The sequence below is a fragment of the Botryllus schlosseri genome, chromosome 4, assembly GCF_051294905.1.
Source record: "Botryllus schlosseri isolate E-star chromosome 4, Bs_hap1, whole genome shotgun sequence".
NCBI classification, from domain to species: Eukaryota; Metazoa; Chordata; class Ascidiacea; order Stolidobranchia; family Styelidae; genus Botryllus; species Botryllus schlosseri.
Genome location: NC_137239.1, coordinates 14295174 through 14320911, shown reverse-complemented (window position 1 = coordinate 14320911; position 25738 = coordinate 14295174). Strand labels below are relative to the sequence as shown.

General features: G+C 38.8%; 2 protein-coding genes across 4 annotated transcripts in view; one reads left to right on the top strand and one right to left on the bottom strand.

Moving 5' to 3' along the window:
• The window catches only part of LOC145438187 (zinc transporter ZIP10-like), a 107955-nt gene that overhangs the window by 73136 nt on the left and 9081 nt on the right, over window positions 1-25738 (bottom strand). Inside the window, exons 6-12 of one of the 2 annotated variants that reach the window (XM_080315556.1) lie at window positions 24890-25086; window positions 24174-24311; window positions 23243-23414; window positions 21726-21803; window positions 21090-21281; window positions 20951-21030; window positions 20714-20885 (exon numbers count right to left, since the gene is read on the bottom strand). In XM_080315556.1, the coding sequence (XP_080171682.1) occupies window positions 20739-20885; window positions 20951-21030; window positions 21090-21281; window positions 21726-21803; window positions 23243-23414; window positions 24174-24311; window positions 24890-25086 (1004 nt within the window). In that variant the 3' untranslated portion in view covers window positions 20714-20738. Of the gene's footprint in view, window positions 1-20713; window positions 20886-20950; window positions 21031-21089; window positions 21282-21725; window positions 21804-23242; window positions 23415-24173; window positions 24312-24889; window positions 25087-25738 lie in introns of those variants that run through there. The other variant, XM_080315557.1, reaches the window with a different exon arrangement.
• The window catches only part of LOC145438179 (C-Maf-inducing protein-like), a 173054-nt gene continuing 172622 nt past the window's right edge, over window positions 25307-25738 (top strand). For both annotated transcript variants that reach the window (XM_080315543.1, XM_080315540.1), the window contains exon 1: window positions 25307-25317. The gene's annotated coding sequence lies outside the window, so the exon portion shown is untranslated. The remainder of the gene's footprint in view (window positions 25318-25738) is intronic.

Sequence of the window (25738 nt, the reverse complement as noted above, 5' to 3'; positions counted from 1 at the left end):
TTATGAGCATGGTGAAAGAGGATTTGAAAAAGAACATAGTATACGCACCAGGAAATGACATCCACGAGGGCGTGCTGACGATGGATGGCAGCGATAGCTTTGGGAAGAAACGACTGATGTTATTCCCGGGATTTCCAACACCGCATAAATGATAACTTTTGAAGATCCTGGCTCCGAGCGATATACTATTCGCTGAATTGATTTTGAGTCGAGATTTTATTTGTGAAGTTAATTTATAAGTAGCATGACGCTGATTAGCTAGATATATAAATATATATGAGACGTGTTTGGTTAAAATCAATATAGCGATAAGGTTACCTTATTCATTTATGTCATATAGAGCAGGGATGTCAAACTCAAAATCTTACGTGCCGGACCAATCATGAAATGACGCCTAAATGTTACCGCCGTAATCGTACCTTAGTTTTCAGACGAGCACTTCGACATCGCATATAGGCTACATAATAATATATAAATAAAATATTTAGACGTGATAAGGGCTATATTCTTGCAAGACCTTGATACGCAAACAATGCAATTCCGAAAACTTCAACAATTGGCTCATCCACTATACCAGTGGTGCTCAACCTCTTTGATCTCGCGGAACCGTTTGAAAAAGAAGAAATTGTTTGCTTCAAACTAGCACATTTTTTCTGGCTTACGACACCTGCACACTACATGAATAGCCTACTTAGCAGCACCCACAGTCGTACAGATGTGGTCTCTGACGAAGTACTTTCACCTTTTCGAAGCACTTAAGTAAGTTTTGTTCTGCTTCAAAGAAAAAATTACGGCGTCTTCTATATCTGCGGACATGTCACACACACAAGTGCACAAGTTGTGGTAAAAACGTATACCCCGATGGGGTGTCTGGGGAACGATTTATGTGTGCTTTATTGCCCTCGCGAAAGGATGAGTGAGGACAAGATTGATCCAGTTGTTACGAATATGGCTGGCGCGAGGCGACGGAGAGAGCTGTAATCGTGATGTTGTCATTCTCTGATAACACTGGCCAACACAATATTTGTTGACTTTGATCAGACAATTGATTTAACTTTTGGGCGCTGAATCAAAAAATGACTTCCGTTTTTCTCCATCACGTAGAGTTGTTGGGTTAGGAACCCACCACATTGTCCCTTAATCCACATAATAGCACTACTTTTGATATATTTTGTGCTTATTGTATAAAATGTTTCAAAAACCACAAGCAGTCGAAAGTAAATCAATAGACTTCAAATAAACATTTGCACTGCTGTATTTAGTTGATTTAAACCAGAGGTCTCAAACCTCGAATGTGCTCGCGGGCCAATTTCCTAGTTTTTGATGTCGCCGCGGGCCGCAGCATCAATAATAGTGATATTCAATGTATAATTTCCAAGTACGCCTTATTTTACGGGACCTTGCAGACAGGCATTCCGGAAATATCGTGAAAATGTAATTTATCATTGCACTATTCAAGCTTGACACCGAAAACAATCACATTTTCAAATATTTGAATAACATTGTTTTTGTGCCGGGCATAATTTGTTAAACTAGTGAGTTATAGACATCATGCGATACGATGCATCAAATCACATTTTCAAATAATTGAATAAAATTGTTTTTGTGCCGGGCATAATTTGTTAAACTAATGAGTTATAGACATCATGCGAGACGATGTATCAAATCACATTTTCAAATATTTGAATAAAATTGTTTTTGTGCCGGGCATAATTTGTTAAAATAATGAGTTATAGACGTCATGCGAGACGATGTATCAAATCACATTTTCAAATATTTGAATAAAATTGTTTTTGTGCCGGGCATAATTTGTTAAACTAATGAGTTATAGACATCATGCGAGACGATGCATCATGACATCGTAAAACTGTCGGGTTGTAATAGTAAGTGGACCTTTGACGTGCCACGATTCTATGTAGAATATTTTAAATCTACTGAAGATTGATCTGATATAAAGAGCATTTGAGCGGTGTAGCCTAATCCTGGTTTTGATATAGACGTGATAAGTAGGCTATTGTTACTGTCATTGCCAAAGTCAAATTAAATCAGCGTTAGATTTTGCCTTCGAATATTATTGGAGCATATCAATAACAACTTAAATATAATAATTATTGAGCCATAGTAATAGCATTGCTTGTCAACCCTTTTAGCGATCGTACCCCTCGTTCTTCCAATAAGATCTCTCATGATCCCTGTCCATTTTCAACACAATTTCTGATGGTACGTTAGTTGTTGATATTTTGATAATTGACACCACGCACTCGTGCATTTGGGAAGTTGCCGACCCCAGATTAACAATATTGAGAAACGTTGGAAGATGTAGACGCATAAAACCAAATTGTTGACGTATACGTCTATTGGCGGTACGGCCGACCAAGGCAGATGCGCGAGTCGAAGTCGTGTTGGGTGTCATTGAAAATTAGGAATTCAAATGAACTCCTGATCATAACTCACAAGTAATCTAGTGATATCCTGCCACGCTATTCGTGCATGAAAATGAGTTGGCTTCATGAGCAATCAGCCTTTGAAATAATCTCACCGTTACTTCAGTAGCTTCCTCGCCATTAGATCAGTTGCTCCAAGCGCCGGTCCCACAATACAGCGCAACTTGCAAAGTTATAATGAGTTTAAGAAGCATAGTGCATACGATTCGGTGATGTAAACAATCTGAACTGAATGCAGGAGATTTCGCTAAAAACAAAACGAATTGAAGAAGCATGCATACACACATGCGCGCCAAAGGCACCGCTATATCGTTCCTAGATGTTCGTCACAAGCATTTTATGGCTAAAATCGACCCCATACTCTAGTTCCTCTAGTACAGTCATCTCCCGGTTAAGTACGCAACTTGATCCTGAGTAGTTTGTGCGAAATTATTTGGTAGGGCGTAGGCTACTTAGCAGTTATACAGCTACCTAGGGTACCCAATGCATAAATTTTGCCCTTATTGCGTCATTCACGATGCGTTGCCCATGTGTGTTTTTGTAGCCTATGTCATTCTTCTCTGCTAGTGTACAATACAGCACAAGTAAATTGTTGGGTGCAATTGTCTCGTTCACATGATGTCAGGTAAAGGTAAGCGTTTAAGTGAATCCCAAAGATTGGAAGTCATCGCCAAGCTGTGTGTGCCGTCCGCTCTGAGTAAATGAAGTCTCGCAAGAGAGTATGGCTTGAGTGAAGCTGCTGTCCGGAAGATTTTAAAAAAACGGGAGTAGTTAGTATGATCGCTCGCATGCGGCTATTGGTTCTTATGGGCGGGGTGGTGACTCGTATTGAAAACCCGGGGTGGTGACTCGTACTTTCAGACCCCCCCTTGTGGTGGTGACTCGTAATGGGTTCTTATGGGTGCGGCCGTGATTCGTACTTTCGGGTATAGGCTGCGGCGGTGACTCGTATTGAAAACTCGGGGTCGTGACTCGTACTTTCAGGTATAGGCTGCGGCGGTGACTCGTATTGAAAACTCGGGGTCGTGACTCGTACTTTCAGGTATAGGCTGCGGCGGTGACTCGTATTGAAAACTCGTGGTCGTGATTCGTACTTTCGGGTATAGGCTGCGGTGGTGACTCGTATTGAAAACTCGGGGTCGTGAATCGTACTTTCGGGTATAGTCAACTCTCGCGCTGTGTTGAAGAAGTATCAGGAATAGTAAATAGTCACGTGATTGATTCTTAGTTAATGTGTATATTACAAATTATTAAATATGACCGATTCGAGTTAATCCCAACGTTTGCGGTGAATGCGACTTCGATATATCGTTATTCTTATGGACGCCGCGATGATTCGTACTTTCGTTGATAGAATGCTAGCGGCATGTCGTACTTTCACCAAAAAGGGTGTGAAATAGTTTGCTAAATCTAGGAATCAGTCGCTTGGTAATTAGTTTACCACGGAACCGGCGTAGACGGCGATTCCAATACCAACAATAGCCGCGTTCACATATTAACACTCCAAATAGGTGTGAAGTAGTTTGCAAACCCTGCGTTCGCTGACAAGATAATGTCTCAGACATACGCGACTTGATGTTACAGGCATATCGATCGCTCACGCGGTGAAATTTTCGTAAGCAGTTTGACACAGAGCTTGATTTCACTCGTACGATTTAATAAGTAACGAATAACAGACCGCCAGTGTCGGTAACTTGAATAGCGACAAATTGTCACTTATTTCCGCTCTAACCCTAATCCTTTGTGAAGTGAACGCTTATTCAAAAGGGTGTGATATCATTTTAAAATCCTACGACACTCACAGGGTAATGCTTCAGACAAAGCGATCCCTCATGCCCGCTCACAAGGTAATATTTCCGTAATTAGTTTGTCACAGAGTCGTCGCAAACGGTGATTCGTAAACCAACAATTTGACACTTTCTGGTATGGTCGCTATATGTTTTTGACACTTTGTCCGTGTTTGACTTTAGTTGTATGATAAGAATCATGCGAATATTCAAGCAATGTATCAATTGAATGAAATGAAACTTACTACACAGCTCAAGTTGATTCGTATTTGAATGTGTTGATCCGGTACAATTCTAATTAATTTGAGAAATCTTTTTAACGTGATCTTCTGATTCGACCGTAACCTGAATATTACTGACGCCGACTTTCAGTCACATTGAATTATTCACACATTCCACGCCGCTGTTTTAACAGTTGTAGAATCAATACCAACTATCTCTAACCCGATAATATTCAATCATTTTGGTAATTTACCAACTTTAAATCCATTCGCGGATGTACTAAAGGTAAATCCAAATAATCCAAAATGAAATATTTGGACTTTGACATAGTCTGAATTGAAATAGATTGACAAACATGACTACCAACTTTCCCGCAGTCCCATTTCGATATTATATGCACATTGATTTGAAACAAGTAATGAAACATTGCAACTCTATTCGCGATCCCGCTTTCCGTTTGTCAAAGAGATATTTTAACATCTTACCATACTCAAAAGAATTCTTCACAACATTAACAATTGTTAAAAATCTAGTTTTCACTTACTTGATTATATCACTACAACTCACAAACTTGAATTAATTCATCCTGGCTGTATTCGTATGATCGGTCTTTTTTATTCGATTGCAAAGGTCGTTACTATTCTGAAGACAAAGTATTTACTAATCGGTACATATACGATTTGACTTGGACATATTATATTTTGAGTATACGAGATTTGAATGTCCGAACAATAACTGAGAATTAATTTATCACAATTAAATCCGTATATTACAGCGTAAAAGATATTGGGGTGTCAGCAACTCTGTACGGTCGTAGTTACAACCACATTAACTAATCTACCCAGGCAACTCGTCATGATCATTCCTGAAATCAACACAAACACGACCACTGACTTGAGTTAACCGCGAAACAGCATCAAGTTTTAAATCCGCTTGCAGCTGACGGATTATTCGAATACATCGATGGAGAATATTATTGGACTCGTCGGTATATTGTTACTTCAACAAATTACACCGACTGCGAAAGTTAATATCGAATGGTAAGACTTGATCACATATTTGTTGATCACAGACATGACAAAAAAACATTACCGAGATTTTATAAACTAGTCATATTACTCTACACATCTATCAATATCAAAATGCGAGTCATCCAATTTTTCTACTAAAGTAACATTGCACTTTCGGATTCGGTATAGTCATACAAATTGTATTAAATCCAACATCAAAACAAAAGGATTTTTTTTAGTTTATTGAAATCAAATCATTCGTCTTCGACTTGTGCTTTTCTAGATTGCACGCAACAATTCGTTACGAATGAGCTGTAACCAAAGTTAAGAATTCTTTGTGTCCACAGATATAGAAGATGAATATAGCTAACACAATCACGAATCGACGTTTCAGAGTATTTCACGGATGTAATAAACTTGTTAGTGTCGCCTATCTAAAAGTATGCATGCGTTCGATTTCCATACCGACTGTTGCGATGTTTAGGATTCGCTTACAATGACCAAGAGTGAGGGTTTAACATCAACGTCGTTACTGGAGGTATTCACAACAGAGAATCGAAACATTACACTGTGTGAAAATATATCTTTGATATCAAAGCACTATCCCAAGTACACGATTAATACTCAACTCCGTTCACACTTTCTATAGAACGTGCTAAATGTAAAATATCACGAGGTTGCACTCTAAGACTTTGATCATTACAAAAGTAAATTGAATATGTTTGCTCGACGCATTCAATTCAACTAGAAATGTCTAGGGCACAACAATCGTAATATTAAGGAAGTACTTGCTACACTGTAATTCACTTAACGTGTTTTGCATTGTTGTTCATTTGTAGTATTGATTGTTTTTGAACCCCCAAATAATAATTCCCGACATGAAACCAAACCGCTGAAAGTCGTTACCATCACAACGAAACAATGTGAACGATGTTTGCCGAATGTACCCTATGGTTAGGTGTACTAGAATTATTTGTCTAACACACACACATACACCGACAATGTAATCGAAAATTTTTCCGTTGTCATTCGCTAAAGTAAATGTCATCACAATACTCTGTCACTAAAGATCTTACTTGTATCTGATTGAATCACCGATAATTAACTCGCTAAATCAAACCATAAGGAAATTTCACTCACTCATCAGATATGAAACAGCGTCGCTTAATCGGTGTAGATCGTTTTTCTAAATGCAAATCATACCTGACCAACAGAAAACAATTTTCACTCACCTTGTAATGAAACCAAGTGGTGGACCTTCGTTCAATATTTTGTTTGTGTCAAATACTTTGCAATAAACACAGTGGAGTGGTCGAGCTTTACATCAGCAGACTGTAATCTGTAAATCAAGCTTACATCCGACTTGTAACTGTATCGTTTACCTAACCGAGTTGTATGCACAGTTTGATATTTTTTGTTATTTTGTAATTGCTGAATATACTACTTCGAAATACTCCCTTTAACGTAATTTCCATCATCGTAATAATCGAAGTACATTTGTGTCGAATTCGTAACAGCCGACTATGACATGATAAATTTTTGACAAGTTATGCTTGGAAGATTGGTTGTATATCACGAAAAATAATTACCGCTCATATTGATACTGTTATCCATTGTTCGGTATTTTCAAACGAGTAAAATTTATTACTTGAGTTACTCCGCTTAATGCAAATGTAAACACAACCGTCTTTCAACATCACAAAGACATCGATACAAAGTATACAATCAAACGCAACAAGTTTTATTTTTGTAGGTTGTGTATGGTTATCCTGCATAACTCATTTCTTACCAAAGCCATATGAAATATATTCATGTTACACGAAAATATTCAGTCATGCTACAAACCTGTACAATGATTGGTGGTGCTTTCAAACTGTTTCGGGAAAATGATTAGTTACTCTAGGTAAAAGTATTTTTCCAAGCGAAAATGTATTGTTACACTGGGTAAACGCCAGATCCCCAAAGGAAAATGATATTTTTACTCAGGTAAACGACGGACCACCAAGTGAAAATGGCTTGTTGCTCAGGGAAAAAGGTTTGTTACCCGGGGAAAAAGGTTTGTTAACCAGAGAAAAAATAGATTTCCAAGTGAAAAAAGGTTTGTTAGCCAAGGAAAAAATATATTTACAAGTGAAAAAAGGTTTATTAGCCAAGGAAAAAATAGATTTCCAAGTGAAAAAGGTTTCTTACTCTGGGTAAACATCAGATCTCCAAAGGAAAATAATATGTTTAGTCAGGTAAACGATGGACTGGCAAGTGAAAGTGGTAATTTTACATAGGTAAACGTCGTGGGTTCAGTGTCGTTGGTCTTGTTAAACGTTATCGCTTGACGTTGGTATACTATTACGAGTGTGAAAAGGCTATGCACGTCTTGTGCGGAGTATCGCGACAGTGAACATATTTTTGGTGTGACGAAACAAGATCGTTGTTTACATGTTAATGCATTTCGATTACCGAGTAGCTGTACAACAGAGAGGAGTCTACAGTTAGTTCGTGCTGTATGTCCCGATGAAAACCACAAGACCACATGTAAATCTATTAGCACAACTCGATGATGTTGATATAGTGTTACTTGAATTAATTATTACCTATTTACACAACATAAAAATAAAAGTTCATGTCGTAGTAAGTTTCTTGAACTCGTACTTGATGAAAACGAATGGTGACAAGTATGCGTTTGTGTTTGAGTGAAAAAGAATTATTTAGAGTAGTGACAGTTTGTGACCAACGAATGCAAATCGATCATGATATTACAATATACGCTTTCGTCAACATAACGACTTGGTGTAGAAATACTTTCACGCTTTTTGAATAACTGGATTCTCGAGACTTGTTACTTGTACGATGTACCGTTGGTGTGCAAACTATAACGACCATTTTGTATGATAGTATGTTTTACTAGTGAGGATAACCATATGATGACTCACCACTTTTCGTTAGCAAAGTAGATTGATTTGTGTGTAAGATGTAAGCACCGTAACTAGAAAACATATGCACTCTGTTGTTGGAGTAGCCGATTCATTGCTATGACATGGACATATCCTGAAGCCTTGGTTTGTTGTCTTACGAAAGATGACGCGACCTCGGTGTCGTAAATTGTGTTAACTAAACTCGTATGGATACCACAATTGTGCTGGACTTACACATGGTATTCGTATACTGTACACATACAAACTTTTGTGTAAACAACTCTGGTGTTTCTGTTAATACTAGTTCTGTGTTGAACTACTTGATTATTACGATACATGAACAACCATTCAGACAATAAAGTTCTTGAGGTATCGAAACAGTTTGAAAGCACCACCAATCATTGTACAGGTTTGTAGCATGACTGAATATTTTCGTGTAACATGAATATATTTCATATGGCTTTGGTAAGAAATGAGTTATGCAGGATAACCATACACAACCTACAAAAATAAAACTTGTTGCGTTTGATTGTATACTTTGTATCGATGTCTTTGTGATGTTGAAAGACGGTTGTGTTTACATTTGCATTAAGCGGAGTAACTCAAGTAATAAATTTTACTCGTTTGAAAATACCGAACAATGGATAACAGTATCAATATGAGCGGTAATTATTTTTCGTGATATACAACCAATCTTCCAAGCATAACTTGTCAAAAATTTATCATGTCATAGTCGGCTGTTACGAATTCGACACAAATGTACTTCGATTATTACGATGATGGAAATTACGTTCAAGGGAGTATTTCGAAGTAGTATATTCAGCAATTACCAAATAACAAAAAATATCAAACTGTGCATACAACTCGGTTAGGTAAACGATACAGTTACAAGTCGGATGTAAGCTTGATTTACAGATTACAGTCTGCTGATGTAAAGCTCGACCACTCCACTGTGTTTATTGCAAAGTATTTGACACAAACAAAATATTGAACGAAGGTCCACCACTTGGTTTCATTACAAGGTGAGTGAAAATTGTTTTCTGTTGGTCAGGTATGATTTGCATTTAGAAAAACGATCTACACCGATTAAGCGACGCTGTTTCATATCTGATGAGTGAGTGAAATTTCCTTATGGTTTGATTTAGCGAGTTAATTATCGGTGATTCAATCAGATACAAGTAAGATCTTTAGTGACAGAGTATTGTGATGACATTTACTTTAGCGAATGACAACGGAAAAATTTTCGATTACATTGTCGGTGTATGTGTGTGTGTTAGACAAATAATTCTAGTACACCTAACCATAGGGTACATTCGGCAAACATCGTTCACATTGTTTCGTTGTGATGGTAACGACTTTCAGCGGTTTGGTTTCATGTCGGGAATTATTATTTGGGGGTTCAAAAACAATCAATACTACAAATGAACAACAATGCAAAACACGTTAAGTGAATTACAGTGTAGCAAGTACTTCCTTAATATTACGATTGTTGTGCCCTAGACATTTCTAGTTGAATTGAATGCGTCGAGCAAACATATTCAATTTACTTTTGTAATGATCAAAGTCTTAGAGTGCAACCTCGTGATATTTTACATTTAGCACGTTCTATAGAAAGTGTGAACGGAGTTGAGTATTAATCGTGTACTTGGGATAGTGCTTTGATATCAAAGATATATTTTCACACAGTGTAATGTTTCGATTCTCTGTTGTGAATACCTCCAGTAACGACGTTGATGTTAAACCCTCACTCTTGGTCATTGTAAGCGAATCCTAAACATCGCAACAGTCGGTATGGAAATCGAACGCATGCATACTTTTAGATAGGCGACACTAACAAGTTTATTACATCCGTGAAATACTCTGAAACGTCGATTCGTGATTGTGTTAGCTATATTCATCTTCTATATCTGTGGACACAAAGAATTCTTAACTTTGGTTACAGCTCATTCGTAACGAATTGTTGCGTGCACTCTAGAAAAGCACAAGTCGAAGACGAATGATTTGATTTCAATAAACTAAAAAAAATCCTTTTGTTTTGATGTTGGATTTAATACAATTTGTATGACTATACCGAATCCGAAAGTGCAATGTTACTTTAGTAGAAAAATTGGATGACTCGCATTTTGATATTGATAGATGTGTAGAGTAATATGACTAGTTTATAAAATCTCGGTAATGTTTTTTTGTCATGTCTGTGATCAACAAATATGTGATCAAGTCTTACCATTCGATATTAACTTTCGCAGTCGGTGTAATTTGTTGAAGTAACAATATACCGACGAGTCCAATAATATTCTCCATCGATGTATTCGAATAATCCGTCAGCTGCAAGCGGATTTAAAACTTGATGCTGTTTCGCGGTTAACTCAAGTCAGTGGTCGTGTTTGTGTTGATTTCAGGAATGATCATGACGAGTTGCCTGGGTAGATTAGTTAATGTGGTTGTAACTACGACCGTACAGAGTTGCTGACACCCCAATATCTTTTACGCTGTAATATACGGATTTAATTGTGATAAATTAATTCTCAGTTATTGTTCGGACATTCAAATCTCGTATACTCAAAATATAATATGTCCAAGTCAAATCGTATATGTACCGATTAGTAAATACTTTGTCTTCAGAATAGTAACGACCTTTGCAATCGAATAAAAAAGACCGATCATACGAATACAGCCAGGATGAATTAATTCAAGTTTGTGAGTTGTAGTGATATAATCAAGTAAGTGAAAACTAGATTTTTAACAATTGTTAATGTTGTGAAGAATTCTTTTGAGTATGGTAAGATGTTAAAATATCTCTTTGACAAACGGAAAGCGGGATCGCGAATAGAGTTGCAATGTTTCATTACTTGTTTCAAATCAATGTGCATATAATATCGAAATGGGACTGCGGGAAAGTTGGTAGTCATGTTTGTCAATCTATTTCAATTCAGACTATGTCCAAGTCCAAATATTTCATTTTGGATTATTTGGATTTACCTTTAGTACATCCGCGAATGGATTTAAAGTTGGTAAATTACCAAAATGATTGAATATTATCGGGTTAGAGATAGTTGGTATTGATTCTACAACTGTTAAAACAGCGGCGTGGAATGTGTGAATAATTCAATGTGACTGAAAGTCGGCGTCAGTAATATTCAGGGTACGGTCGAATCAGAAGATCACGTTAAAAAGATTTCTCAAATTAATTAGAATTGTACCGGATCAACACATTCAAATACGAATCAACTTGAGCTGTGTAGTAAGTTTCATTTCATTCAATTGATACATTGCTTGAATATTCGCATGATTCTTATCATACAACTAAAGTCAAACACGGACAAAGTGTCAAAAACATATAGCGACCATACCAGAAAGTGTCAAATTGTTGGTTTACGAATCACCGTTTGCGACGACTCTGTGACAAACTAATTACGGAAATATTACCTTGTGAGCGGGCATGAGGGATCGCTTTGTCTGAAGCATTACCCTGTGAGTGTCGTAGGATTTTAAAATGATATCACACCCTTTTGAATAAGCGTTCACTTCACAAAGGATTAGGGTTAGAGCGGAAATAAGTGACAATTTGTCGCTATTCAAGTTACCGACACTGGCGGTCTGTTATTCGTTACTTATTAAATCGTACGAGTGAAATCAAGCTCTGTGTCAAACTGCTTACGAAAATTTCACCGCGTGAGCGATCGATATGCCTGTAACATCAAGTCGCGTATGTCTGAGACATTATCTTGTCAGCGAACGCAGGGTTTGCAAACTACTTCACACCTATTTGGAGTGTTAATATGTGAACGCGGCTATTGTTGGTATTGGAATCGCCGTCTACGCCGGTTCCGTGGTAAACTAATTACCAAGCGACTGATTCCTAGATTTAGCAAACTATTTCACACCCTTTTTGGTGAAAGTACGACATGCCGCTAGCATTCTATCAACGAAAGTACGAATCATCGCGGCGTCCATAAGAATAACGATATATCGAAGTCGCATTCACCGCAAACGTTGGGATTAACTCGAATCGGTCATATTTAATAATTTGTAATATACACATTAACTAAGAATCAATCACGTGACTATTTACTATTCCTGATACTTCTTCAACACAGCGCGAGAGTTGACTATACCCGAAAGTACGATTCACGACCCCGAGTTTTCAATACGAGTCACCACCGCAGCCTATACCCGAAAGTACGAATCACGACCACGAGTTTTCAATACGAGTCACCGCCGCAGCCTATACCTGAAAGTACGAGTCACGACCCCGAGTTTTCAATACGAGTCACCGCCGCAGCCGATACCTGAAAGTACGAGTCACGACCCCGAGTTTTCAATACGAGTCACCGCCGCAGCCTATACCCGAAAGTACGAATCACGGCCGCACCCATAAGAACCCATTACGAGTCACCACCACAAGGGGGGGTCTGAAAGTACGAGTCACCACCCCGGGTTTTCAATACGAGTCACCACCCCGCCCATAAGAGCCAATAGCCGCATGCGAGCGATCATACTAACTACTAACGGGAAGTTATTTGAAAGCGTTCTGCTTTGATGTCTGAGGAGACGAAGCCAAAAAAGTTTCGAGAATCTGCTGGTCAATTTCCTAAACTGGGAGATATGCTATATTTTTGGATTGATAGTATGCACCGTGCAGGTCTTCCCATTCCCCCTCACTGGTCATTGCAAAGGTAAAATAACAATTATCGATATCAGAGGATGATTTTCAAGCGTCGAGACAGGGGATTAGCCGTTTCAGAGCACGTAACGGATTGCAGAATCTTCGTGGCGAAAGAGCAGAAGTGAACAAGACAAGCTCACAGCGTTTGGCAGCATTGAATGATTTACATGCTATAATTGCACGGTATGATCTTGAAAATGTGTAAAACGTGGTTGAAACAGGGTTGTTTTTTTCGTCTACTACCTACATATACTTCACTAATGCCATTCGAATATCTCAGCACTCAGCAGCATTTGAGGGAAGAAGAAAGCGAAAGACCGTGTGTCTCTGGTTGTTCGTGCAGATGCCACAGTGACACACAAAGTTCCATGCCCATTGATTGGGAAACCTGAATCTCCGGCCTAAATATTGGGAAACCCAAATCTTTGGCCTGTATTAAAAAATCGAGGATTCACAGGCGATTTTGGGTGACGTGAATGAGGTGTTCGAAACGATGCAGACTGAACATGATGACACTGACGATAAGGCTGGCCCAAGCAACGATTGTGCACCTGCCGAAAACAGCATCGTCTTTCATGGCTACGAACAACTTTGCAATAAAATGCTTGAAGTTGAGGATCAGCTGCTATGTGCTGCCTTACACAATCAAGCAAGAGATGCTTACGATAATAATTTCAAAAGCACTTTTCAATGCTTTCAGCGAAAACTGAGACATGTGACGTGGGAAGTCAAGCAGAAAAAGTATGCAAATATTCATCAGATTACTTTTCACGGCATGTTCAAGTAGTGAAATATTAAGTTGACGTTTAACTTTTCCAGACATCCAGTTTATTGGGCTTACTGTTCAAAATAAAAGAATTGTTGAAAAAGTTGAACACAGAATTTGTGAAGAATATTTGAGTACTTATCTGGGATGCGAACTTAAACGGGTGCGTACTTAACCGGAAACCGGGAGTTAACTGTAAATAGAACAATTCTTGTATGGTAGGCTGTAGCTTTGTTACATGAACTACTCACATATTTCACGTGTTGTCTGCCTTTTATATACAAATCAGCCATAGTTATTTTGGCAGTTTGCTCATCAGTCGTTTTAGTTTATGGCACTGTGTGTGTACTGAATGTCATATGGTTTCTGCTTGCCAAGAAAGACCAATTTAAAACGTCTTATATTAATATTTCGAGCCTAAAAATATTGAATTATGACGGTAACAAAAAACGCCAAAATTTTTTATTCGGAAAAACATTCGGAAATCAGCTAAGATACATTGGTCTTGTTTTGATTAATTCCGATCATTTCAAATTGCCATTACCCATATATATAGTCAGTTATTTCGGACTGCTTATAATCCTATAACGCCCGCACGATACGATCAGTACAGCAGAGTACATTTCATAGGCGGTCAGTAACGAAGCACTTCTACTTTTTCGAAGTACTCAAGTAGGTTTACTCTACTTCTGATACTTACTCAGGTAAATTTTTTTTCTACTTCTACTTCTACTTCGTAATATTTTGTGAACTACTTACCCACTTTTCGCTATTTTCAGTTTTTCAAGTAGAAGTAGTTTAATCCACCAACATGAAAGATTGCCGAAGTGATTTTGAGGCTGTTTTCGCGTAGAACCAACATTTAATTTTCATTTAAAGTAATGTAATACCCAGAATTTTAGTTGCACCTCGCGCACAGTAGATAAGGAGACAAGTATGTTTTAACGAAAGTATCGCTGAATATAATTTAACTGGGTTGCGTGGTTACGTTCACACTGCATTGTCGCCTATATCGAATATTTCATCACAGTAAGTGTGGCCTCCATATCGTTTGAAACTACCGTTTCGCAACCTAGCAACTACCTATTATACCTAGCAGCCCATGACGTGTCCTAATACGGAAAAGTGGACTTTGACTTTTTTTTAACGTTAGCCCTGTTTTAGCCGACCACCATTGAAACTTTCTGGACAAAAGACATGAAATATAGGGCCGTATGCACCAACATTGAACACGTTCAAGTCTGATCGTCTGTTCGCTCGAACATAACTCAAACGAAACATCTGTTCAAAATATCTCGCGATGCACCATCAATATTTAAACGCCGTTCAGACGAACTGATGATCATTGAGACAAGCTAGCGTTCAGTAAATAGATGCTCAATTTGCACCCTGAAAAGCTACTCAAGGCCGACCGAATAGTAAACAAAACAAGTTTTTTGTGGAACTCATCGGTCGCTAGCGCGATGTCTATTTCAATGATGAGCAGCTGAGCACATTCACAAAACCCCGGCTATATTTCTGTAACCATTTTGGAATCAAATACCATTGCTAGCTTTGCCATCATGCTTTTCAAGTTCCAAAAGCTAGTCGTGGCTTTGCTGGCGATACCCTGCCAGGAGGTAAATTGAAGGACAGGGAGAAAATTTACAATATCCTGGCTTAAGAATATATATTTGACGCCCCACAGTCTGTAAAAATCGAGGGCCAATGGCGCTTTTCACCCACTGTCTCTTCACCCCGCACAACTTGTTCTGTGTGTTCACAGTGCTGAATATAACCTTCGTTGTTTTACCCACATTCGAATCTAACCCAAACGGAATGAGTGTCCTGTGCTCCCTTAATTCCTTGGGAGTACCTTACTGTCACCTTGAGAATCGTCAGTGCTCCCCTAATCAATTGCGCAAAATTTGCCGAGATTCCACCATTACTGTGTTCCCTCCATAGCCCGACAATCCAATCCAACTACCATTTCTGCACAGCATATATTCAACATTCTCAAATGATAAAGTAACACAAATTGACAGACTTATTTCATTGTTCATGATCATGTTGTATACTTGAACAGTTTGTGAAAAGAACTGAAATCCTACAATTTGCATTTTTGTCGAGTAAATAGGAATCTCCAGGGTCTGGTCTTCATCATCACACAATAAATTATCATGATGGCCAAAAACATGAAATGAAAATAGTCTATAAAGACAAACTCATCCAAGTAAAAACCTTTTCATTCAATCATGCACACCTAACGTTGTTTGCTAGACATGATAAAATACCATGCTATACATACCGAATTCTTTCAAGCTATTATAAGCACCTAGCTAGAGATTTGTTATAGAATATGTAAGATTTGCACATCCCTTATCATAGTGCCAACTGAAGCATTTTCAGAGTGGATCTAATCATTCCCTATGTTTCGATTGATGGTATATTCATATTTTTGGCGAGTTGACTCAAGCATCAAACTTCGGAATGACGGTCAGTCAAAATCTAAAGCAATTGACTTTCGGACCAAGGTAGTTAGTCCCATCATCGTACAGTACATAAATATCAGAATGGACAACCTTCAGTTGCATGTTGATGCTATTGTAGAAATTGAAATGAATGTGGTCCATGCTAATGTAGGCTACATTCCCCCAACATGGTGCAATTCCAAATCGGTCATATTTGCACATTTCCACGACTGGTTTCTTGATTTCTTGGTTCTATCTGTCGAGTATTCTGGCAGTCATTGACTTTTTTGGGAATTTGACACAGACATCAAACTTTGTAATGATATTCAGCCCAAATCTCTTGCAATTGATGTTCGACCCAGGGCAGTTAGTCACCTCTTTGAGCAGTTCATCAATATCAGAATTGATGACCTTCAGTTGCATGTTGATGATATCGTAGAAATTGAAATGAATGTGGTCCATGCTAATGTAGGCTACATTCCCCCAACATGGTGCAATTCCAAATCGGTCATATTATGCACATTTCCACGACTGGTTTCTTGATTTCTTGGTTCTATCTGTCGAGTATTCTGGCAGTCATTGACTTGTTTGGGAATTTGACACAGACAGCAAACTTTGTAATGATATTCAGCCCAAATCTCTAGCAATTGACGTTCGACCCAGGGCAGTTAGTCACCTCTTTGAGCAGTTCATCAATATCAGAATGGATGACCTTCAGTTGCATGTTGATGATATCGTAGAAATCGAGATGAATGTAATCAATGTCGATGTAGGCTACCTTCCCCCAACATGATTCAATCCCAAATAAGTCATATTATGCACATTTCCATGACTGGTTTCTTGATTTCTCGGTCCTGCCACTAGAGTATTCTTGCAGTAATTGACTTTTTGGGGAATTTGACTCAAGACAGATAACTGTGTAATGATATTCAGCCCAAATCTCTAGCGATTGACATTCGACCCAGGATAGTTAGTCCCCTCTTCTTTGCGAAGTACATCAACATCGGAATCGATAACCTTCAGTTTCATGGTGATTTTTTTTGTATATGTAAATGTGTCTTCCTCCGACATAATATTATTGCAAATCATTCAGATTATGCACATTTTTGAGGATGGTCTCTTGGCCGACATCACTTGATAATGCCGGTACTCATTGTTACCTAATCCGAGAATCTCCAGATTAGTGAAACGCTTCATCGTTGTTAGAACGTGTATATGTTTTACTCATGTAACCTAAAACCTGTAAAATTATTATAATAATATAGAGATTTGCAAGACATGCGGCTCCAAAACAGCCGACTGCGAGCGCAAATCACAGGACCACGATTCCTGACGTCTAGTACAAATCCCTACAACTTCTGCTTCCACTACTCAATCGACAACCGTCTTGGTACACCAAATATATTACGCTAAACGTACCGGGATTCCAACCCGGTCATTTGGCTATGATGACAATCTACTGTAATATTGGCTGTACTGGCATAGCTTCAATGATGGTGAAATATATTAAATTTTATAGGGGAAACGCCTCATCAATTGCACCCCGCAGGCCGCAAGGTACTTCAAAAACTGTACACTGTATACAGACGTCAGACTGGGTCATAATTTTCATTCATTTTTGACCCGAAGGTCTTTCATTCAAACCTACAAGGCGCAGTCAAGAATATCGCATCTTCATTACCGGTGCCTTGAGGCAGTCATATGGATTTCCTGGTTCACCACTACACTCGCTAATACGGGTAATACCGGTATACCGATCAAGGATCAACTAGCCATTCGGCCTCCCATTGGTGAAACTCTAGTTCTGGGTTCGGAAACATATAAAATCTATTCCTACAGCTTAGAAAGTCTGCTAATATACGGAAAGATAGAAAATAGTGCACCTACGTCTTCAACATGAACCAAATTACAGTCAACCAGCCGCGAGAAACAGGAGAGCACAATCAGCGACAACCAAGCCAAAGTGCTCACTGAACTACATTTTAAACAACCTCCCGTGGTTGTTTACTTTTCGATCAAATTCGGCGCGAGTGAACGCTAGATCATTGACGTTTCGGTGATGGTGCTTTGGAAATATCTCCTGAACCCCTGTTTGAGCTCCAGTTTGGGTTCAAAACATGTTGGTGCATACGGCCCATATTTTCCGCATTTTTAAAGTAGTAGTAGTATTTTTCTTTCAATTATGAGTATTATACGTTGAGTTCCAATTATAGTTTCAGTTATTTTGTCTGGAGAACATACATGTTGAAGTATAAAAGCAAGTGTAGTAATGCCTTATATTTTCCGAATATGAAGCTATAAACTGTATGCCATTTTTACGATCTTCCATATTTTAATTATCGTATACTAATCGTGCAAAATGCTAATGCCGTATCCGATACAACTTCACCGTATTGCTCTTGGACTGAACTAGGCGAGTTATAATATGGGGGAGGTCGCAATGCCATGATATTCTCTAAATAGAGTGTTCGAGTAAACAAAGGATTAGTATCTCATTTCCATATCAATACTATCCTTTACATCTCATGTGGACGACTGCTTATTTTGTCAAAAATTGACACATCCTGGGATGCTTCAATATGAATCAAGCTCACTACACCTTCCGCATAGCTCCATTTGCAGCTTTTGACAGTCCATGCGATTTAATTACGATCGTTTTCACAACTACTTACTTACTTGAGTAGATTTAAAGTCAGTCAATTCTACTTCTACTTCAAGTAGTTTTAGGTTGCTTATGTAAGATATAGGCTACTTCTACTTGTGCTTGAGTGCATTTCTTTCGTCGCTACTTCGACTTCTACTTGAGTAGCTTTCTTGACTACTTTGACCACCTCTGTTACATTTACAATATTACTTTTACGCCAAAAAAATACGGCCAGGAAGGACAACGATAGATACAAGACCCAGTCCAGAGTACTTGGTGCGATACGTCATTAATTCGCAAACACATTCTCACCGAGTGCCGTCTTTTTATAAGGCAGACAGACTGGACTGAAAACCGTGGAACAGGCTTCAAAATATCGTTTCCTGCATATCCGTGGCATTCCACATTTCCACCAGAAGCGCGAGGAGTGGATCAGGGAAACGACACTTTCAGCTACCACGACGCACCGAGACATATACAGCTTTAGGCCATGTATCACGAGACTTCAAGAAGTGTGCCAGAACGATCGGCGGCGAGAAAACCTGGGCCGAAAAGAACTGCCATTAATGCTGACCGAAAACTTTGATATATGTACACTGTACAGGCCTATATGTTTAATTGTCCATAGGTACCTAAATGACTGGTGCCGAATGTTCCTATGCCTACCCGCAAGGAATTTTTAATTGCCCGTGAAGAAATACCCGTTTGAAATGGTGTGCGTCTTCAGTTTAGTACGTTTGTGCGATTTCAATATCTTTTGACATAGCATACAGGAGGTCACGAAAGAACATCATGTAATAATGAAGTTCTTAACTTATTATACCGCCCGAATATGTTCAATTATTATTTACGAGCCCTACAGTTTCCAAGACACCTTATACAGCTCTACCGGGAAATCTGATTACGCGAGTCGGGAGGATAAAATAATTGATAGCATCATACATCCAATTCCCGATCATATTGACCGATTTAATCCTGACTTGTTGAATATTTTCGCGCTACGCGCGTTTAGGCGAAGCAATGCATCTCACTAAACAGTACAGGCGATAAGTAGCGGTAAACACGACTAACCTGATGGGGGGGTCTGGCGGTCAAGCCACCCATAAGTTTGGTTTATCGCCCTATGGGGGCCCAAGACCAACGGTTTTATTTGGGGGGGGGCTGACGTAGTGCTGTTACGGTCCTGGATACATGCTGTTATTATCAGTCGAAATAGAGGATTGAGCACGAAGCCTCGAGAAGTTGAAACAATTGATATGGTAATGCACTAACTGTCCACACAACCGTAAGAATACAAACGCATAAAACTATATTCGTTCCATTTAAATCAGGAGTGTCAAACTCAACATCGGTCGCGGGCCGGTTTCACGAGTTTCAATCGCTCGCGGGCCGGACCAGTCAAATAATTCCAATATGTTACGTCGAAATCCATATCATTGTTTTTCACTGGAATGCTTTATTATCAACGTTATGCAGAATAGTATTATAAATTATATCTCAGATCATGAGGGCTGAGGACTCTTATTCGGGCAACACCGTTATTCGCAAACAATGGAATTGGAAAAATACTCTAATAGACCGATCGAATATACAGTTAAAAACCACTAAAACAGCGGCTTTAACGAGGATATATGTGGGAATACTTCGATGCTCCACTTGTTTTAGTCTAGATGCGTCGTTGGCATAATACATGTATTCTCACAATCTGTTCCGAATTGCTTCGTGGGCCGGACAAATTTGTTTGACACCCCTGACCTAGTCGCACATCGTTATTTACAGCTGATCGTAAATCAAATTTGTAATCAAATGACGCCATGAGAGTAAAAAGAAAATCTATTTATTAGTCAGAAAATTCAAAACTTTCTTCGTATACCGAAATAAGATACATAATTACTACACCGATGACGATGCCGATATTTTGTAAGAAAAAGTAGTATAAAGATGTAGCGGTGCTTTGATTTTCTTTTACGACATCCATTTCGGGCAACTGAAGAAACAAAATAGGACAGGTTGGGAACCGCCAATAGCACTCTATAAATCAGTCTTCATTACCATGTCCACCAAAGCAACATACAAGAACATTCCGGCAGTGCAAGCAAATATCCAAGGTGTGACGTAGGCCGCATAGTTTCCTGCAATACATCTCGCGGTTAATATAAATTCTGTGTTGAATGTATAGTATTGCGGATACCAATTAATATTCCAACTGCCAAGCCGATATATCCTAAGCAAGCAGCAAAGCCGTTGTAGAGGAGCGCTTGTTTCACGGACATCCCAGATTTTACGAGCATCGCGAAATCTCCAAGTTCGTGAGGCAGCTCGTGGCAGAACACAGCCACAGAAGTGCTTAGGCCCCCAATTAGGCTGGAGGAAAAAGCAGCACCTGTGACGAAATTCCAAATTGAAGTGTGGATACCTAAATATTTCCATACATTAGTATTTGAGTATACAGCCGGCTATTAATGCAACTTGTACCGCCCGAGACTTCAGCAGGCTTCGAGTAAAAGTATGTTTTCCTCCTTATAAAAGTACACAATATTTATTTTCTTCGTTATACCATAACTTGGACAAAACGAGCCAACCACAGAATAACCTAAAGTGCTATGAAAGAGAAGTAAAGTTGACTATATTTTCAGTATATTCCGTCAATTATCCTCTACTAAGCTGAAGTCAGAGAAGTAGGAAGTAAGCATGTTCTTTGTTGAAGTAGAAAAAAACGACCAAAACCTCTAGAAACGATCGAAGTACAAGCATTTACATGGTATAATGGACTGATGTAGTTCTTATTTTCAATGACCACCTCAGTTGACATAACCGCTGTACGTACCTATTGCGACGCCGTCGCTGAAGTTATGCATTCCGTCACCGGCAATAACCATCCAAGCCATGCTCGCAATTCCTTTGCCTGAAATCACATGTTAATCTTTATTAGGGCTGGGTTTAATCGAGTATCAGAGTGATTCAATTCTGAATTGCGTTTTAGCCTCCGAGACAAGTCGAGTATTTGAGTACCGCTGATTTTATGGCACCATAACAGAATACAAGATGTGGAAAGGTTAAATATGGAACTTTTATGATATCACAAACAATATAATGGGCAATTGTATAACGTAAATATAGTTTGGTATTTGCTTTACCATGGATATTTCATTGCACTTTCTGACAATAATGCCGCTGGTTGATCACCACTTCACCGACATGCCATTTCTACATTACTAGATGTTTCGTATGCTGTGAAATTACCAATTGAGGTTTAAAGGCTTCCACAGTAGATAATATCCTCTAAACCGGGGGTTTCAGCCTTTTTACTCCTTTGGAAATTTCAAAAACTTAATACCCTTCCCCCCAGTACTTTCAAACCTTCGAAAGATTTTTAAAAACGTCATTTCAATTAAGAAATTGATGTATACCATTATAGTGAAGTAAACATAGAGGTGTTCAATTGAAAAGAAATTAATTTGAAATTTTTTTCAAGGTCCCTGAAAATGGTGCATGGCGCCCACAGGTTTGGAAACCCTGCTTTTCGTTCCTATATCAGCTCTTACTGCTAAGTACATTAGGGTTGTCAAAAACAATTGCCGCTTTCCGAGGATTCACTGATTAAATTGTCAGGTTGCCTAAAAAAAGGCTGCCCACCAAATTTGGTTCAATTAAAAGCATCAGAAGCCCCAGAGCCAACTGAAAGTTTTGAATTTATTAATAAAATTATATTATTTTTTTTTATTAAATTTACTGTCGACCCCATGAAATCATGAAGTTGTCTACCAAAACGATGCAAAAGAAATATGACGCAATTACAACCCGTAGAAGTAAGATTATTTCAGTTTTTCATCGATAATTCTGGGATTCAATGCTATTGTGGCAAACACAAAACTTTCAAATGCAATAACTTCGCTTCTACCGACTGGAAATGAGCAAAAATTGCTATGCATCGTTCTTTTAGGCAACTTTAGAATTTCACGGGGTTGTCAGTAAATTTTCAAATATTTTTTTTTTAAATAAATTTAAAAAATTTCACTAGCTCGGCCGCGGTTTGTACTTGTTGAAATTGATCCAAATTCGGCTCGCAGCGTTTTGCATGCAACCTAACAATTTAATTAGTGACTCCTCCGAAAAGTAATTTTGAGCAACCCTAATGTGCATAGACACAATTTATATCCTGTTAAACGTGGCAGTTCATTGGTGTTATGGCTGTGAAACATATCCCTGGGCTAGTTTTCACAGCCGTTTTATTTATGAAGTTAGCCTACTGGTATATTGTATGTGTTCCATTGAATATTAATATACATAGCACAATGTACATAAATCGTGTATGGGTGTCAATATGAACAGTGAACACTTTACCGGCAATGTCCCCGTGGTTATGGTTGTGGCCATGCGTTGATCCTTTCCGATTGCTGTGGACTTCCATTTCCGCCCGATTGTCGTCGTGGGAGACGCTGTCCCGTCGGATACCAACAGGGTACGTTTGCACCATTTTCTCATCGCTCTCCGTTCGTGACCTTTTCAATTCCTCCTGTGATGCGGGATTGTGCGTGTTGGAGGATTGTAAATGTATCCATATGTGGTCACTTGGTCAGTAACCAAGTACTTCTGTTTTTTCGGGATATAGAAGTAGATTTTGCCTACTTGTATAACTTACTCTAGTGCTTATGCTTTTTAGGCTACTTACACTTCTAGTTAAACTTTGTACAATTCAAAATTTGGAATTTTAAAAGAAGTTGATATCTCAATACAAGTTTATGTCGCTTTTATGCGTGAAATTGTCATAAGAACCGCGTGAGATATCCTCTATATCACAGTAAGTAAATATGTTTCCGAGGATTCTACTTATTCTATTTTATCCTGTAATGTCGAAAGTGTCTATACCTCCGATTAACTGCAAAAAGTATACGACCCATCGACAAAATTCAATTTTATAACTACTTACTTGAATACACCTTCAAGATCTTTCAATTCTAGTTCGACAAAAGACAGCATTAAAAACTGCAGTGCATCGAAATTTAAAAATATTATATCCCTGTGTGTTCTGTTCATACATTTACCAAGAGTCGCCTTAATTCGCAAGGTCGTTATGAGGGACGATTGTCGAAACCTCAAATCATTACTTAAAGTATGTTTTACCAATCTACCAGCAAATCCAAATTTCGGTAAGTTGACTCCAGTCAGTCGACGACGTCACATGAGAACTTATGACGTCACACAATGACTGTTGTTTTCGCCAGTCTCAATTTACATTCACGTCTGCGCGTGCATATTATTGCCATTCTCTCACCTTCCATTTCTTTCTTCTTTTTGTCTTTTGAACCAACTTCATAATGCCCTCCACCACGAACAATACGTAAATTCCGAACAAAACCATCAGATTTTTGTTGATGGGCTCCTTGGAATGTCCGTGCGACGGTGATTGCGACTGCGATGCGTGGTGATTGGTTAGTAATCAATAAACATATTATGTTCTATTTAAATCGAACGACGTCCGTGTACCATTAGATGGAGCTGAGACAACTGGAAATCAGGACTAAATTGATATACTGCAGAAAAAGTTCTAAATAATAGCGCACATTACGAAATTACATCAATTCTGGAATCGTAAAGCTTCGGGTAATAAATATGGATTCATTTTGCTAATGTAATATCATCTTTGTTGAGGACACGGTCTGTATATGAGGATACTAAAAAAAAAAATGAAAACGCCGAAACAGTTCCAGGTAAATTGTGCACAGGGTGGGTATTTTGAGCGGAATCAGGTCGCGTGTATACTTGTTGACACTGGCTACATTCCTCCTTTAATAAGTCAGATGACAATCCTTGTTTTACTAACTTTTCACGCATGATTATAACGAGGCGGTTGCGGCGGCACCACAACAGCCAATTTTATGCGTCTATCGCTGGCGCAAACATTTACGAATGCGCCTTGTCTGCAAAGTTTTTGTCCCAATACTTCGGCGCTGCGTTAAAAACATTAGTAACGGAATGCACGATACTCACGTGAGGTATCAGGTGCAGCAATGCGTCGCCGCACAACGCTCCGATAGCCCCCGCGACGAGTAAAGACAGAATTGAATGGAAGAAGTTCTTCGACAGACACGGAACGATCAGTACGCCAAAAAATGACAGTAGGCTTATGATCGTGATTGACAGAAACCCATATCCCCACACGCTTCCAATGTCAGGTTTTTCTTCCTCTGTAACATTACAAAATATTGAAATCCCAGCAGACCAGAATAAATTCATGAAGCTACTGCATCTGTCACACTGACTATATGGTACACACGCAGTAAAGTCACAAATTTGTAGAACACAAGTATATGTCAAATGGGAATGGTGGGAATAGTGTATCTGCAGTCTCGTTCAATAACAGGAAGTAATGCTGGTTGTTACAAGTTGATTGGATAGGTCGTTGACGTTGTATTATCGTAAAGACGGTGGAATGTAACCGCTAATAATCATTATCTAAGGGCTTAATCCAGTGGTTCCCAACCTGTGGTACGCGTACCCCTGGTGGTACGCAATCGTCTTCCATGTGGTACGCGAGTAGATTCTTTTTTTTTTCGATCGAAAGGAGTTATTAAATTCAGGTGGGCCTGAACACAAAGATTGTTCTCCAATAAACATCGGGCTTAGCATGACCTCCTCGTACTCGACTTTAGCTTCTCACGCCATTCCCCAGCTGCTAATTTTCCCCTCAACGTGGGAGTGCGAGCAAGGATTTTCATCTCTGATGACTACCAAGTCGAAGAAACGAAACCGACATGTTGCGCCCATGTATGACTTTCGATGCGCTGTGAGCAAACATATGCCACGCATCGACCAGCTAGTGCAGTGGTTCTCAAACTG